This window comes from Amyelois transitella, chromosome 28, assembly GCF_032362555.1.
Source record: "Amyelois transitella isolate CPQ chromosome 28, ilAmyTran1.1, whole genome shotgun sequence".
Lineage (NCBI taxonomy): Eukaryota > Metazoa > Arthropoda > Insecta > Lepidoptera > Pyralidae > Amyelois > Amyelois transitella.
Window position 1 is genome coordinate 4,034,781 of NC_083531.1, and position 18,975 is coordinate 4,053,755.

At 38.6% G+C, this 18,975-nt stretch overlaps 1 protein-coding gene across 1 annotated transcript; it reads right to left on the reverse strand.

Moving 5' to 3' along the window:
• Positions 1–542: 542 nt before the first annotated feature.
• LOC106138079 (zinc finger protein 879) lies at positions 543–18,941 on the reverse strand. The gene is made up of 18 exons (XM_060952150.1): positions 18,596–18,941; positions 17,900–18,074; positions 17,368–17,406; positions 16,120–16,212; positions 15,650–15,784; positions 14,827–15,039; positions 14,539–14,655; positions 14,210–14,311; positions 13,058–13,284; positions 12,193–12,409; positions 11,199–11,329; positions 10,562–10,636; positions 10,041–10,179; positions 8,656–8,765; positions 7,126–7,264; positions 5,483–5,614; positions 4,459–4,659; positions 543–2,635 (listed from the first exon to the last, which is right to left on the reverse strand). The coding sequence occupies exons 1-18, from the start codon at positions 18,667–18,669 to the stop codon at positions 2,462–2,464; spliced, it is 2,493 nt and encodes an 830-aa protein (XP_060808133.1). The 5' UTR covers positions 18,670–18,941; the 3' UTR covers positions 543–2,461.
• Positions 18,942–18,975: the final 34 nt, after the last annotated feature.

Here is an 18,975-nt window from a genome sequence, read left to right on the forward strand (position 1 = left end):
TCACACCGGCCAGAAGCCCTACAAGTGCGATGTTTGCAAACACAAATTCAGCGCTAGATATTCATTGTTACGACATTACATAACTCACACAGGCGAGAAACCTTACGAATGTTGTTTTTGCCAACAAAGGTTTTGCGATAAAAGAAACTTGTCTAGGCACGAGAAAATACACACTGATTTGAGACCTTTTAATTGTGAATTCTGTAAACAGTGGTTTAAAGATGACAGGAGTTTGTTATTGCACTCTGTTATTCATAAAAATGATGTTTCAATGGGTAAGGAATAGTATTTTTATCGTACATACTTATAGTCACGTCTATATCCCTTTCGGAGTAGACAGAGTCAACAGTCTTGAAAAGACTGCAAGGTCACGTTTAGCTTCACGGCTTTGTGAAGGAATTGAGATTCAAATAGTGACAGGACGATCCCAAGTGTACCATTAGCTTTTCCCTTGAATGGCTTTTCTTGGCACGTGAAGAGAATCGGCAGAGATCGAAATAAAAACAATATTAGAAATGAAATTTTATTTATTTTCACTTATTTTGTAAATAATACTCTACTGGAATCAAAATAATAAATACTGATACAAATAATGTTGCATTTATATCTTAATTAAATGTTTTACACGACCGTATCAACAAATATGGCTGTGTCCGTTTATCAGATTGAGAATATAAATTGAAAATCTTGCACGCAATTATTTCTTACTACTATATACATTACAATTCGAGTTACATTATTCCACATACAAACACACACAAACATTATCACACCACACAGTTATACAAAATGCATTGTGTTTTTTTTTATTAAATATATTTATTACTAACATTTTTTATACTAATCTATACTAATATTATAAAGCTGAAGAGTTTGTTTGTTTGTTCGTTTGTTTGAACGCGCTAATCTCAGGAACTACAGGTTCGAATTGAAAAATTATTTTTGTGTTGAATAGACCATTTATCGAGGAAGGCTTTAGGCTATATAACATCACGCTGCAACTATAATGGAATATGTGAAAAAAAAACGGGGAAAATTTTTCACTATTAAGGGCCTCAATGATGCCCAAAATAACTATTCCACGCGGACGGAGTCGCGGGCACAGCTAGTGTTGTAATACAATAATATCGACTTTGACACGGGCCGAAAAGATCATGGTTGGACGTCGCAAAAGATGGCGTACGAGCCAATGGAGTGAAATCCGAGGGCGCCAAAAACCGAGGGAAGGAGAAGGAAGTATGCAGAGATCGTGGCTAGTGGAAAGATGTAGTCTCTGCCTACCACTCCGGGGAAAAGGCGTGATTTTATGTATGTATCTACTAAAAACTTGTATTACATACATACATATGGTCACGTCTATATGCCTTGCGGGTTAGACAGAGCCAACAGTCTTGAAGAGACTTAATGGCCACGTTCAGCTATTTGGCTTAATGATAGAATTGAGATTCAAATAGTGATAGGTTGCTAACCCATCGCCTAAAAAAGAATCCAAGTTTGTAAGCCTATGTATTACAAATAAATAAATAATCATTAAAATACTGAGATTCGAATAAATAAACTTCTCAAAATTATACCTATACATATAAAGCATAAAATTTTAGAATAAACTCATATATAATCAGGCAAGTTTATCATTATTCACTAACGACTAACTTTATTGTAAGATCGGAAAAAATACGATAAACTGAGATCATTCCTAACGGAACGGAGAGAGAGGAACAGTCTTTATTATAATTCTAGATATTAACATATTTTGTTAACAAAAACTGTTAGTTCTCCTAAAAGAAAACAAAATTGCCCTACATATTATTAATCGCGCAATCTGTCATACTCGACTTGCACTCACACACATTAGTGTTGGTACCAACGAGCCTGGCTTCACATTAAAATAGTAATGTTATTTGCCACCAACTTTCAACGTGCTTGTTACGCCACACTCAACTTACACTCCCACATATTAGTGTTGGTACCAACACGCCTCTATGCACACTACAATATTATTTTTACTCTCTATACAGCCGAACGTGTCCTTTCAATCTTATCGAGACTGCCGGCTCCGTCTACCCCGCGAGAGATAAATACGTTAAGACAATTCACTCACCTACATTAGTGTTGCGACCAACGCGCCTCTACGGACATCACAATATTTAAATTATTCATACATAATTGCTTGCGGGGTAGACATGACCAACAGTCTTTAAAAGACTGATAGGCCACGTTCAGCTGTTTGGCTTTATGATGGAATTGAGATTCAAATAGTGACGGGTTGCTAGCCCATCGCCTAAAAGAAGAATCCCAAGTTAATAAGCCATCTATCTATCTTTATTTATATCTTTTACGACATCCATGGAAACGAGATGTAATGGTCCTATTCTTTTTTTCTTTTACTGGTGCCGGGAACCACACGACACTCTAAAATTATTCGCCTACCAACTTTATAATTTGTTCCTCCATCCTCCACTCAGTCCTCCATGCTGACGGCGCACTTCTGCCAGTCGTCCCTGGCCCGCGCCCTGGCCCTCTTCGGCCAGGGCTTCTTCAGGTGCACGTGCTCCACGTGAGCGCGCTGCTCGCCCGTCGTGGTGAAGCATTTGCCGCAAGTGTCGCATTTGTAAGGTTTGAGGCCCGTGTGGATCTGATAATATATAATTAACATACATACATAAAGTCATATAGTCAAAAAGTTGAGCAAGTGAAAGAGTTTGTATATCTAGGATCAAAGTTTACATCAGATGGCACGTGTGATAGTGATATTGAAAGGAGAGTGAACGCGGGGAACATGGTGAATGGAGCTTTGCATGCCTTTACGAGCAGTCAGAAACTATCCAAAAAGGCTCGACTGGCTGTGCATAGGGGCGTGTTGGTCCCGACATTAATGTATGGGAGTGAAAGTTGGGTATGGCAAAAGAAGCACGAAAGCAGAATAAATGCAGTGGAAATGAGAGCGTTAAGGAGTATGGTTAAGGAGTTGGGTGTGAAATTGAGTGACCGGATAAGGAACAGCGTGATAAGGGAATGTTGTGATGTGAAAGAAGATGTAGTTACAGGAATAGAAAAGGGTATGTTGAGATGGTTCGGTCATGTGGAGAGGATAAATGAAAACAGGTTGACTAAGCAGATATACAAGGAGAGTGTGGAGGGAAAGATTGGAGTGGGAAGACCTAGACGAACGTATCTTGATCAAATTAAGGACGTCCTGGTAAAGGGTCAGGTCAAAAGTACCCGAAACCGCCGAGCTTGCATGAAGAGAGTTATGAATATGGATGAAGCGATGGAAGTATGCAGAGATCGTGGCAAGTGGAAAGAGGTAGTCTCTGCCTACCCCTCCGGGAAAGAGGCGTGATTTTATGTATGTATGTATGTAAAAATTTATATTTAACAAAAAAAAAATTTAATATCAATTATTATGATACCGTGCCGTGCGGTGTGGTTTCCGGCACCGTTAGAAAAGAATAGGGCCACTACATCTCTTTCCCATGGATGCCGTAAAAGACGATTAAGGGATTGGCTTATAAACTTGGGATTCTTCTTTTAGGCGGCGGGCTAGCAACCTGTCACTATTTGAATCTCAATTTCTATCATTAAGCCAAACAGCTAACGTGGCCTATCAGTCTTCTAAGACTGTTGGCTCTGCCTACCCCGCAAGGGATATAGACGTGATTATATGTATTATGATAAATTTCAAACGTCACTTAATAATTGCCATACTACATATATATATGTTTGGTTTCACAATATTGTTTGACGTCAAATATATTGCTTAAAACTAAGTTAAGTGCCGCTTCCAAAGCGTAACTGCAGAAGAAGCGGTAACAAACTGCACAGCAGCATTTTCTTCGATAACTTCCATTATTATCTTGGTACAATTTGTGTGCACACATATTCCACCTCACGAGGCGTTAGAATTATATATTTTCTTTTATAATATAAGCAGCGTATGTAGGCTTTGTCTAATTACAACCATTATGTCCATATTTAATTGTAAAAGCCCGCGTGTCTAAGTTGAGACTCACAAGCCTGGATAGGTCGTGGCAAATGGACAGATGTAGTCTACCCCAAAGAGAATGGGGTATGACAGAATAGAAAAGATTTATTTTTAAAATTGGACACAAATTACTTATATCACCCTCATGTGGAACACGAGGTTCGTCTTCTGCGTGAAACTCTTGTCGCAACGTTCGCATTTGAAACTCTCATTCGAAAAGGATCCTTATATGCTCTAGTGGTGCACTATAATTTCCCGAAATGCCTCCGAGAACGATAATCATACGAATGATTCGTACAACACATACATACTCTATCAGAAATATAAACAAACAGAATAGTAATAACTACTTAGTCCGTGTGTCAAAGTTAAGACTCACAAGTCTGGACACATACTTAATCCGTGTGTCAAAGTTAAGACTCATGAGTCTGACTATATATATAAATAGTGACAATAAGGTCTGTCATACTCACAAACATATGCCTCCTACGATTGTTGAAGAACGCGAAGTGCTTCCCGCACAGCGGACACTCGTACGTTGGCCGCGTGGCGCTGTGCACCCTCATGTGGAACACGAGGTTCGTCTTCTGAGTGAAACTCTTGTCGCAACGTTCGCATTTGAAACGTTTCTCGCCTGTGTGCACCCACATGTGGTCCTTGAGGAGGGCCATGCTCTGTTAAAGAAAAAAAAGAATAAAAAAAATATAAATATAAATACATACGGGACAAATTACACAGATTGAGTTAGCCTCAAAGTAAGTTCCAAACTTGTGTTACGAGTAACTAACTCAATGAAACTATATTTTATAATAAATACTTATATGGATATAAACATCCAAAAGACCCAGGCCAATCAGAAAAAGTTCTTTTCTCATCATGCCCTGGCCGAGATTCGAACCCGGGACCTCCGGTGTCACAGACAAGCGTACTACCGCTGAGCCACAGAGGCCGTCATACAGAATTCGAAAAGCGGTCAGCAATTTGAGAACCACTTGCCGTTCGGTTACCGGCACTTATAAAAACAAAAAAAAGAATAGGGCCACTCCATTTGTTTCTCATGTCGATGTCGTAAAAGGCGACTAAGGGATAGGCTTATAAACTTGGGATTCTTCTTTTTAGGCGATGCTAGATGGCTAGCAACCTGTCACTATTTGAATCTCAATTCTAACATTAAGCCAAATTTAGCTGAGCATCGCCTTTCAGTCTTTTCAAGACAGTTTTTATGTAATTGTGTCACATCTGTTTTTAAGTCCTTAAAAGGCTTTCTAGTTTGTTTGCAATTTGATACAAATCAAACTAGTTGGCCTTTGTTTTACTTATTCAGAAGACGCTGATGGTTTATTCTGTATTCATAAATATTTATTATATTATAGTAAATTTAGTTGAATTATCTTTATTTAAATTATTGAGGTAGCCTTCCGGTTCGATTGCCATTTGATTTCAAGACAGTTAGGCCCTGTCTAGCCCGCAAGTAATACAGACGTGCGCGCCATTCACCTGGAACAGCCTGCCGCACTGTTCGCACATGCACGGCGTCTTCATCGCGGGGTACTTGGTTCGATTCTTGTCGGGGTGCGCTCGCCTGAAGTGCTGCGCGTACAAACGAAGGTCTCGCAGTTGGAGGCCGCACTGGGAACATTTTACATAATCCTTTTACTATTATAAAGGCGAAAGTTTGTATGGATGTATGGATGTTTGTTACTCTTTCACGCAAAAACTACTGAACCGATTACCATGAAATTTGGTATGTAGGTAGCTGAAGACCCTGAATAACACATAGGCTACTTTTTATCCCAGAGTTCCCGCGGGATTGATAGGGTTTCCATGCGGACGAAGTCGCGGGCGGCCTCTAGTTACCTATATAATAGGGATGATGACAAGGTCTCGAGACAATATTAATTAGTGAATTACATGACAATGCCGTGTGGTTCCCAGCACCAATACAAAAAAGAATAGGACCACTCCATCTCGTTCCCATGGATGTTGTAAAAGGCGACTAAGGGATAGGCTTACAAACTTGAGATTCTTTTTTAGGCGATGGGCTGGCAACCTGTCACTATCCGAATCTCAATTCTATCATTAAGCCAAACAGCTCAACGTGGCCTATCAGTCTTTTCAAGACTGTTGGCTCTGTCTAAGTGGTAAGTTACGTACGCGTTTAATACCTGTATTATCTACAAGCTATGCCCGCGACTTCGTCCGCGTGGAATAGTTATTTAAAAATTTTTTTTTCACTTTTTCCATTATATCTTCGCCCCTTATCGTTGCAGCGTGATGTTATATAGCCTAAAGCCTTCCTCGATAAATGGTATATTCAACACAAAAATAATTTTTCAATTCAAACCAGTAGTTCCTGAGATTAGCGCGTTCAAACAAACAAACAAACTCTTCAGTTTTATATTATTAGTATAGATGAAAACTGATATGACTAATAGACTTGAGATTCTTCTTTTAAAGACTCCTCTTTTAAAGACTGCTATCCCCGCCCACCCCGCAAAGTATATAGCCGTGACATTCATTCCCCGTCTACAGACTCCCTGAACACCCACCTGTCTTAAATCTAAATCGTAGACGAATGCACATTGTCTACATTATATACAAGTATATATATATATATATATTGTAGACAATGTGCATAAAATATGGGTAAGTTACGTCCGCGTCTAATACCTGTATTATTTATGAAAACCGATATGACTAATAGTCTTGAGACTCCTCTTTATTAAATTCTTTATAATTCCCCGCCCACCCCGCAAGGTATATGATTCTTCTTTTAAAGACTGCTATCCCCGCCCACCCCGCAAGGTATATGATTCTTCTTTTAAAGACTGCTATCCCCGCCCATCCCGCAAGGTATATGATTCTTCTTTTAAAGACTGCTATCCCCGCCCATCCCGCAAGGTATATGATTCTTCTTTTAAAGACTGCTATCCCCGCCCACCCCGCAAGGTATATGATTCTTCTTTTAAAGACTGCTATCCCCGCCCACCCCGCAAGGTATATGATTCTTCTTTTAAAGACTGCTATCCCCGCCCACCCCGCAAGGTATATGATTCTTCTTTTAAAGACTGCTATCCCCACCCACCACGCAAGGTCATTCACACATTCATTCCCCGTCCACAGCCCCCCGTGACACCCACCTGCTCACAAGCCACGGGCCCCGGAGCCCCGGGCTCGCACGCGGGCCGCGGGTGCACGACGGGCCGCCGCTCGATCCGCCTCACCACGCGGCCGCTCCTCTCCGCGTGCATGCTCTGCGAGTCGTTCCTTATGCGGTTGCTGAGGTGCGCCGGCGCAGGTGAACACACAACGATAATTAAGTGACACGTGTGACAGTGTTAAATAATAAATCTTTGTTTGTGATCAGCTGGCATGCAAATTAATATACATACATATGGTCACGTCTATATCCCTTGCGGGGCAGACAGAGCCAACAGTCTTGAAAAGACTGAATGGCCATGTTCAGCTATTTGGCTTAATGATAGAATTGAGATTCAAACAGTGACAAGTTGCTAGCCCATCGCCTGAAAGGAGAATCCCAAGTTTGTAAGCCTATCCCTTAGTCGCCTTTTACGACATCAATGGGAAAGAGATGGAATGGTCCTATTCTTTTTTGTTTTGGTGCCGGGAACCACATGGGACTAAATATATATATATCCGACTCCATGCATGTCGTAAAAAGCGACTAAGGTTCCATATTATTAGGTAGTACGCTTGTCTGTGACACCGGAGGTCCCGGATTCGAATCCCGGCCAGGGCATTATGAGAAAAGAACTTTATGATTGGCCTGGGTCTTGGATGTTTATCTATATAAGTATTTATTATAAAACATAGTATCGTTGAGTTACTATCTCGTAACACAAGTCTCGAACTTACTTCGAGGCTTACTCAATCAGTGTAATTTGCCCCGTATATATTTATTTGTTTTAAGTATTTAATATTTATTATTTTAACAGGGTTCATATTGTACCTGTCATTCAACTAACTGTTATTCAACTGATGTACTTTATGATATGCAAATTATTTTTTCTTGCAATAAGATTTTGAATTGAATTGTATTGAAAAAGCTTATAAACTTGGGATTCCTATTTAGGCGATTAAGGCGATGGGCGAGCAACCTGTCACACTATTTCAATCTCAACTCCATCATTAAGCCGGCTTTCCAATTTTTTCAACAAGACCTTCGGCCCTGTCCACCCCGCAAGTGATATAGACGATTATTTATTTATTTAAATACGCATAACAAATTGCAGAAAAACTATACATAGTAGTAAAAAATTATAAGGTTACGATCTACACTACAATTCAAAAAATAGTGTACATACGAAGACCATATAAGAAAAATGCAAACAGTTAAGAGATACATATATATGATGATATAGATAAATATTAACTAAGAAATTTTGGTTTACAAAAACATAGACAGAATAAACATTAACTGAGAATTTTTCAATAAGCTTTTTACCAGATAAAAAATAAAATGAAGTTTCTTAAATATTCACATACAAAAATTTAATGTCACTTTAATTGATCAACCTTATAATATGCAATTTTCAATTATCATTTACTTTATTAGGAATGCTTGTTGACTCATACTTTTGTGTAAAAGTATCTGATTTGACTTGTTTTAAAAAAAAAACTAAAACTCTACGAATAAATTTAATACTTACGGATCGCTATCGCTGCTGTGTTTAGAAGACAGCTTCAAATGTCTCTCGTGCGCGTCTTCTGACACGAAAGTGACGTCACACACTTCACAATAGGGACCTTCCAGTGAAACCTTTCGAAAAAAAAAAAACAAAAAAAAAAAACCATAGGTATTTTTGGCAATGTTCATGTTCAATCTAATGCCGTGTGGTTCATTTAATTCAAATTAATTTTACGTAAACCAATGTTGTGAGATTAAAAGATTTGACTTATTAAATGATATGAAAAAAATAATTTGAATTATATTTCTTCTTTTCATGTTTATTTGTGTGGTTCCCGGCACCAATAAAAAAAAAATAATGGGACCGCTCCATCTCTTTCCCATGGATGTCGTTAAAGGCGACTAAGGGATAGGCTTATAAACTTGGGATTCTTTTTTGGGCGATGGGCTAGCGACCTGTCACTGTTTGAATCTCAATTCTATCATTAAGCCAAATAGCTGAACGTGGCCTATCAGTCTTTACAAGACTGTTGGCTCTGTCTACCCCGCTAGGGATATAGACGTGATCATATGTATGTATGTATGTAATATACATACAAATATATAATCACGTCTATATCCCTTGCGGGGTAGACGGAGCCAACAGTCTAGAAAAGACTGATAGGCCACATTATTATAGTTGTATTGGTAGTTGTGAAGTTGTCGTTGTTGAAGAAAATGCTGCAGTGCAGTATGTTACCGCTTCTTCTGCATTGACGCCTTGGAAGCGGCAGTAAACTTAGTTTTAAGTAATTAATTTAACGTAAACCAATGTTGTGAAACCAAAAGATTTGACAATTATTAAGTGATATGAAGTATCCTATTATAATTAATAAAAAAATTTGAATTTCAATTATATTTCTTCTTTACATGTTTATTTATAACCATCTTTCCGAAAAAAAATTTGTCTTAAGATATATTTGATATCTACATAGACATACCATTTTCTCACCAAACATATATTTCTTTGTTTGTGTTTTTTTTATACCCATCTTTCCGACAAATTAACAGGGCCTCAAAGGGCTTGCACCTAACCATAGACTCAAGAAACATTTGATACACAGACCAGTGGCGTAACTATACCATTCGTGGCCCGTGGCAAATTCATCGGATAGGTACGTTCTAAAACTGGGTTACAACCCTTTCTTTACAAAGCTTTGAATTTTTAATATTTTTTTACTTGTGTAGGAAACTGAGTAGGTAACAAAAATAAATCAAAGATTAAAACTTTTTTTTACTAAACATGTATGATAAATAAGAAATGTTGGGAGTTGGGATTCTCCTCTGACCGGGGGCCCCTTCCGGCTGGGGGCCCGTGGCATTTTGCCGACTTGCCACCCTGTAGTTACGCCACTGACACAGACATACCGTTTTCTCGGCGAGCCGGTGTTTCTTCTTCTTGTGCACGTCTATACCCTTCTTGCTCACAAACGTGTAGCCGCACAATTCACAGACAAAATCTGAAACGTGTTTAATTCTTATGTGGCCCATATACGTCGTCAGCTTGCTGTAATTGAAATAATTCAGGTTTAATACACATACACACGGTCACGTCTATATCCCTTGCGGGGTAGACAGGGCCAACAGTCTTAAAAAGACTGATAGGCCACGTTCAGCTATTTGGCTTAACAATAGAATTGAGATTCAAATAGTGACAGGTTGCTAGCCCGTTACTTAAAAGAAGAATCCTAAGTTAACAAGCCTATCCCTTAGTCGTCTGTTACGACATAAATGGGGAAAACATGCGAGTTTTCCTATTCTTTTTTTCTATTAGTGCCGGGAACCACACAAGTAGTTCTATTCTTTTTTTTTTTTACCTATTACTGCCGGGAACCACACGGCACATTTTTAATTTACATTTTCTTTTTTAACTCCAACAGATAACTTACTCAAATTCACTAGGACAATGCGGGCACTGATATTTTGTTCCCGAATGCCATTTCTCGTGCTCTCTCGCGACACCCCTAAAAATAAAAGAATTATGAGACGTAAATTCACTAGTATATTAATTTTGAATTGTTACATAACATACAATCACGTCTATATCCTTTGCGGGATAGACAGAGCCGACAGTCATCAAAAGACTGATAGGCCACGTTCAGCTGTTTGGCTCAAATAGTGACAGGTTGCTCGTCCATCGCCTAAAAAAGAATCCTAAGTTTGTAAGCCTATCCCTTAGTCGCCTTTTACGACATCGATGGGAAGAGATGGAATGGTCCTGTTCTTTTTTCTATTGGTGCCGGGAACCACACGGCATTACAACGGTGTAAATTTTCAAATTTTTAAATTCGATTTTTTTTTTTGTTATGGGACATTACTTCTTCTACGGCTTCAGTCCCGGTCGCATCCTCACCACTCTGGAGAGGAGCCCGGGGTGTGCCTTTGACCATGGATCCTGGATTGGGTGAGTCAGGACATATACATCATGTTTGTATGTATGTATGTGAAAATTTATACACAAAATACAAAAATACATATATATATATATATATATATATATATATATATATATAAGTATCCCGTTACCTGTTCCTTGTGACGAACGGACACCCCTTACAACTGTACTGTTCAGTGTGTTGGGCCGTTATGTGTTTCCGCAAAGCGCGTCCCGTCTTGAGCCTAGTCTTACATATGAAGCACTCATACGCACCGCTTTGCTGTAAAAAAAAAAAATAAAATAAAATAAAATAAAATAAAATTACTTCAAAAAGCATAACATACATAGATATTCATAGAGATAGAGACAGAGCCAACGGTCTTGTAAAGACTGAATGGCCACGTTCAGCTGTTTGGCTTGATGATAGAATTGAGATTCATATAGTGACAGGTTGCTAGCCCATCGCCAAAAGAAATATCCCAAGTGTAAAACCCTATCCCTTAGTCGCCTTTTACGACACCCATGGGAATGAGACGGAATGGTCCTATTCTTTTTTAACTGGTGCCGGGAACCACTTGGGCAAAAAAAAATTAAATTACTTCAAAAATCATAAACAGCTGTTTGGCTTAAAGAAGAATCCCAAGTTTATAACCCTATTCCTTAGTCGCCTTTTACGACATCCACGGGAATGAGACGGAGTGGTCAATTTCAATAATTTTAAGTATTAAAAACATGTATAATTATAATTAAGTATCCGAAACCGAAGCGAAAAAAGCATGCTGAGATCGTGGCAAGTGGAAAGATGTAGTCTCCGCCTACCCCTCCGGGAAAGAGGCGTGATTTTATGTATATATGTATGTATATTTGACGGCCTCTGTGGCGCAGCGGCAGTACGCTTGTCTGTGACATCGGAGGTCCCGGGTTCGAATCCTGGCCAGGGCATGATGAGAAAAGAACTTTTTCTGATTGGCCTGGGTCTTGGATCTCTATAAGTATATCTATATAAGTATTTATTATAAAATTATAAAATATAGTATCGTTGAGTTAGTATCTCGTGACACAAGTCTCGAACTTACTTCGAGGCTAACTCAATCAGTGTAATCTGTACAAAAAAAAAAAAAATTATAATCACAACACACTCACGTCCGTATGCCTGACAGCATGCGCGTCCAAACGGTCCTTGATGTGGAATCCCCTATAGCACACCGTACATTTATAAATCGCGTTCTTATACGCGTCCGATTGCTGTCTCGATGCGATTTCGGCTATTTGCTCCTCGTACGTCAGCGTCGTTATGTTAAACAGGTTCTCGTCTAATGCCTCTTGTGTTTTTCTACGTTTAACGTCCGATGTTTTGTATCTGAAATTTTTAAAATGTCATCTACATAGATACGTACTCGTATAATCACGTCTATACGCCTGTGTAGTGATAGTGACGTGGCGATAGTGAAAAAGTGATAATGATATACGTCACTGTACGTACGATAGTGACGCAGTGATAGTGATGTAGTGATAGTGATGTTTGTTAGTAATATCTTTATTGCATAGAAATTTACACAGTAACAAGAAAATAGTAAGTTCATAGTTATAAAAGAAACAAATCACTTGCAATGGCGGACTTAGTAGTAGTTATAGTAGCGTAGTGATAGTGATGTAGTAGTAGTTATGTAGTGGCAGTGATTTAGTGATAGTGACGTGGTGATAGTGATGTAGGGATAGTGACAAAGCAATAGTGATATACGTCACTATAACACCATTAGTGACGTAGTGACAGTGACGCAGTGATAGTGAAGTAGTGACAGTGATAGTGACGTAGTGATATGATTATGTCGTGATTTGCTGTTTTCTTTAGTATTTTTACCAATCATATTTAAAATCGACTTGTTTTGTTAATTATTCGATAATCGATACATTATAATTTTAATAAATATAAGGCAACATTACAATAATTGCACAACACGAACATGTAAACATTTGTTACCAAAATTATAATATAAACTGAACTCACTTGTCCATAGTAGAAGTAGGGCTGTCGTCATCATCGCATTTCTTCTTCTTCTTCTCGACTTTCACCTTGTCCTTCTCCCGTTTCTTCCTCACTCTGGCCTTGGGCTTGGCGAACACCTCGCTCAGCGTCTTATCATCATCACTATCATCGAAACCGTCGACGTAATCTTGGAAAAATATCTCGTTCGTGTCATCCTCGTTCTTTACTTGTATCTCGTCTATTTGTATCTAAAAATTAATATTGTATGCATATTAAATTTTCAGATACAAATAGACGAGAATGCATACATTAAATCACGTCTATACCCCTTGCGGGGTAGACGGAGCTAAAGATCTTGAAAAGATTTGAAACGCCGCGGTCTGCTGTATGGCTTTACGATGGAATTGAGATTCAAATAGTGACAGGTTGTTAGCTCATCGCCTAAAAAGATGTATCCCAAGTTTATAAGCCTATACCTTAGTCGACTTTTACGACATCCACGAAAAAAAAGATATGGAGTGTCCTATTATTTTTTTTTTATATCACGTCATCTATCTACAGTTAACGGAATTTAATACTTTTGGCAGGGGTAGTTTTTTTTTAAATGTACACTCTACTCAAGTTTTCCAATATGACCTTCGTCGATCAAAGAAAGAGATATTGAATATAGAAAAATAATATAGTCACTTCGTCTGTTTTTCGTCCTATTTTGACCTCCTGCCGATTATGTATATTATGTCCGAAAAGTCCGGCTCGTATATCTGCTATATTAGAGACAGCTGGTTCCGTGACCACTTTGTTACAAAGGTCACGGAGGTCAGATGAAAGTATATTTGTTGACCAGGTCACGGAAATCAGACGACAATATTAAGTTCAGTTAACAAGGTCACGGAGGTCAGACGCTTCGTACACGTTACCTCGTCAGTCTCCACTTTGACCTCCTCCCTGTTGTCCTCCGGTTTGACCACCACCTGACCATCAACTATCACCATATCCGTACAGACCGGCTCGTATATCTGCTATATTAGAGACAGCTGGTTCCGTGACCACTTTGTTACAAAGGTCACGGAGGTCAGACGAAACTATTTTTGTTGACCAGGTCACGGAAATCAGACGACAATATTTAGTTCAGTTAACAAGGTCACGGAGGTCAGACGCTCCGTACACCGTTACCTCGTCAGTCTCCACTTTGACCTCCTCCCTGTTGTCCTCCGGCTTGACCACCACCTGACCATCAACTATCACCATATCCGTACAGTCAGGCTCGTATATCTGCTATATTAGAGACAGCTGGTTCCGTGACCACTTTGTTAAAAAGGTCACGGAGGTCAGTAGAAAGTATATTTGTTGACCACGGAAATCAGACACCTCCGTGACCTTTTTAACAAAGTGGTCACGGAGGTCAGACGAAACTATTTTTGTTAACCAGGTCACGGAAATCAGACGACAATAGTTCAATTAACAAGGTCACGGAGGTCAGACGCTCCGTACGTACACGTTACCTCGTCAGTCTCCACTTTGACCTCCTCCCTGTTGTCCTCCGGCTTGACCACCACCTGACCATCAACTATCACCATGTCCGTACAGTCCGGCTCGTATACCTTCTGTTCTAAAGACAGCTAGTTCCGTGACCACTTTGTTACAAAGGTCACGGAGGTCAGTAGAAAGTATATTTGTTGACCACGGAAATCAGACACCTCCGTGACCTTTTTAACAAAGTGGTCACGGAGGTCAGACGAAACTATTTTTGTTAACCAGGTCACGGAAATCAGACGACAATATTTAGTTCAGTTAACAAGGTCACGGAGGTCAGACGCTCCGTACGTACACGTTACCTCGTCAGTCTCCACTTTGACCTCCTCCCTGTTGTCCTCCGGCTTGACCACCACCTGACCATCAACTATCACCATATCCGTACAGTCAGGCTCGTAAATTTTCTGTACAAGAGGTGAAATAAGTTGGTTCTGAGTTCGATTTATTGACTTTATATCTCTAACTGTAATCTGGAACGAAAATAAAAATTTGTGTAAAACAAATGCGTCGAAGAATATAATATAATAGATTTATTTTTCAAAATTGGATACAAATAATTAATTTATTCTCCAAATATCCTACTAATATTATAAATGCGAAAGTTCGTATGTCAGGATGTCAGTATGGATGTTTGTTAATCTTTCACGCAAAAACTACTGAACCGATTACAATGAAATTTGGTATGTAGGTAGCTGAAGACCCAGAATAACATATAGGCTACTTTTTAATCCGGAGTTCCCGCGGGATTAATTCCACGCGGACGAAGTCGCGGGCGTCTTCTAGTATATAATAATTTGAAGTTCAACTAATTAATTATCACAGAACTGAAACCAAAATAGCTAAGAACTTGTTATTCGGTCTGTGGCGAGATTTTATCGCTATATTTACTATTCTCACAATAAAGGTTATTTTTTTTTAAATTTCATCCCTAATGGGATGAAAAAGAGGAACAAAATTACTGATAAATAAAAAAAACTGTGCATTCTGTCAAATCTGTGAGCCTACTCACATATGAAGAAGTCTCTAGAACGGCCTAAAAAAAAAACCAAAAATTTTTGTCAAATCTGCGAGCTTACTCACATATGAAGAAGTCTCCAGAACGGCCATCATCAGCTCCCGACTCCTCAGCGCTCTGGTTTTGAACCGACAGCACGCGAACGCCCTGTGCGCACACTCCCAGCACAGTTTCTGTGGCAATTTGTCTTCCTCGGTCATCTGTGAATTGAAATTATAAAATTAAAGTATACAAGTTGATCGTTACAAGTGGAAAGATATAGTCTTATAGAATAGAATAGATTTACTTTCAAAATTGGATACAAGGTATCACTTGTAATCTTTAACATCATATCTTTATCCCCTACAGGGTAGACAGAGCTAACAATCTAGGCCCTGTCTACCCCGCCAGGGATATAGACGTGATCACATATGTATGTAAGATGCTGTACGCATCGCCAAAATTAGTCGCGTAGACTGTTAGTACGTATGTAAGATGCTGTAGATATGCATCGCTAAAATAAGTCGTGGAGTCTGTTAGGAAAAAGTTATAATACCATCAGTCCTGTTGCTTGTTCGAGCATACTGTCCAGTTTGAAGTCCCTCAGGTCATACAGCTTGGAGTCCATTGCGAGGCATATTCTGCAAACCTGAAAACAATTTTTATTGATGTATTTAACAAATACAAATTATCAATACAATACAAATTATCTTTATTGCCCATTAAAAAAAAAACAAGAATATAGTAGTAGAAACATATAATATAATTAATATTTTAATTAAAGGCTTACAAACTTGGATTCTTTTTAGGCGATGGGCTAGCAACCTGTCACTATTTGAATCTCATTTCTATCATTAAGCCAAATAGCTGAACGTGGCCATTCAGTCTTTTCAAGACTGTTGGCTCTGTCTACCCCGCAAGGGATATAGACGTGACCATATGTATGTATGTATGTTAATTAAAGGCAGACTTATAGCTAAGCAATCTCTTCCAGCCAACCTTTGGGTAATATACAAATCCTACTAATATTATAAATGCGAAACTTTGTGAGTATGTCAGGATGTCAGTTTGTACGTTTGTTACTCTTTCACGCAAAAACTACTGAACCGATTACGATGAAATTTGGTATATAAGTAGCTGAAGACCCAGAATGACACATACTAGGCTACATATTTTTATCCAAGAGTTGCCGGGGGATAGATAAGGGGGTTACCATGCGGACGAAGTCGCGGACGGCTTCTAGTAATAAATAAACTGTTGACCGGGGGTGCGAGGTGAGAATTTTACGAATGTAATGTTTGTTACACGATAACTCTTTCAAACTCTTGGTCTGATTTTGATGAAATTTAAATAGTCGAAAGATTTAGAGAAAGTTTATTAATAACTTAATTGAGCCTCAAAGGTACAAAATGTAGACATAATGCTAATAACATTCTCCACCAGTCAACTTTTACAAAATTGCAAACAGTTTGTTACATACATACATAAAATCACGCCTCTTTCCCGGAGGGGTAGGCAGAGACTACCTCTTTCCACTTGCCACGATCTCTGCATACTTCCTTCGCTTCATCCACATTCATAACTCTCTTCATGCAAGCTCGGCGGTTTCGGGTACTCTTGACCTGACCCTTTACCAGTTTGTTATGTTACACTCAATTGAGTAATAAGCAGAATTAAAACACATCATTATCTCATCTCTATTTCATCATCTTGTGTAGCTTTTAATCATAAACCAATATGGTTTTGGTTCCCCTGCAAAGGTTTGAGTCAAACTTAATTTTGATTTTTAATTTTTCTAACTTACCCTCAAAACTGCTGGAGCCTCCAAATCTTCTTCAGAGAGCTGTGAAATAAGGAATTAATATCAATCTAGATCTTCATTCATATAATCCACATTAATTCAGTAATTCAAATAAACTTTCCAGTATAATTAGTGATGGAAAAACTAACAAATTGTGCAAACCCCACGTAAAATATTTGAAAAGGTTACGACAAAGAAGAAGATTCATTCATATAATCACGTCTATATCCCTTGCGGGGTAGATAGAGCCAATAGTCTTGAAAGACTGCATTATAAAAAGTTGATTGGGACCATAAGTTTTTAGTCAGGATGTCAGTATGGATGTTTGTCACTCTTTCACACAAAAACTACTGAACTGATTATGATGAAATTTGGTATGTAGGTAGCTATAGACCCAGAATTACATATAGGCTACTTTTTATCCAGGAGTCCCCGCGGGAATGATCCCACGCGGGCGGCCTTGTTTTATATAAACACCTAGTATTAAAACTAAAATCATTATAATAATAAAGGCTAACTATAGATATAGACTAACATGAGCAACAAACGGTACAGCAGCACTCCTGATCCTCCGTAAGCCGCATTTTGTCAAATAAAAGTCGTCATTGCGGAAGTGCTCGGAACATATTGCACTGCGATCATTCGGCTCCCAATGTGTTATGCCGAGGGCCGTGAGCCACGTCGAACGGAGATTAGGTTCTTTTGGAAACCTGGAATATGTTTTGAGATAATTTAAATAATCAAGTAAATAAATGTCGTGTGGTTCCTGGCAATACAGAATAGGATCACTCCATATCTTTCCCATGGCCATTTTCCAAAGGTCACATTCAGCTGTATGCCTTTATGATGGAATTGAGATTCAAACAGACAGGTAACTAGCCCATCGCCTACAAGAGGAATCCCAAATTTATAAGCCTATCCCAAAGTCGCCTTTTACGATATCCATGGGAAAGCTATGGAGTGAGAGTGGTTCTATTTTAAAGTGTCGGAAACCACACGGCATTTTGTGGTATTGGATTTCCAGAAATGATTTCTTTAAATTTTTTTTGAATATAAAAAACAGGTACTTCTTTACATACATATATTATCACGTCTATGTCATTTGCGGGGTAGACAGAGCCAACAGTCTGAAAAGACCGAAAGGCCACGTTCGGCTGTATGGCGTTATAAAATATTTCCTTTAAAACTTACTTTTAAAAATGTAAGCATACAGATTAACACGATAACTTACAAATGAAACGTAATTCCATGACTTTTTGTGGTGTGTTTCGTGTCGTTAGTACAACTAGGTACACAGCAACGCATTTTGAGACTTTATTTCACACAAAATAACATTAAAATTAAGATAATTTCAACATCAAACTCATCGATTTCACTACATTTTAGTCTACATGTTGGATTTATGTGTTTTTAGATTATCACCATTGTTGTATTAAATAACTTGATTTTTGGAAATAAATCTTATATCAGGCAATGTTTATTATTCTCTAAATTCCCTTTAAAATAGACAAAGCCGAGCGAGCGTAAACTATTCATGAAACTGAAGGAAGACATTCGTTCGCCATTTATTTTGGTTTGTGTTGGTTGTTCGTTCTGTCAATCTTGTCATTG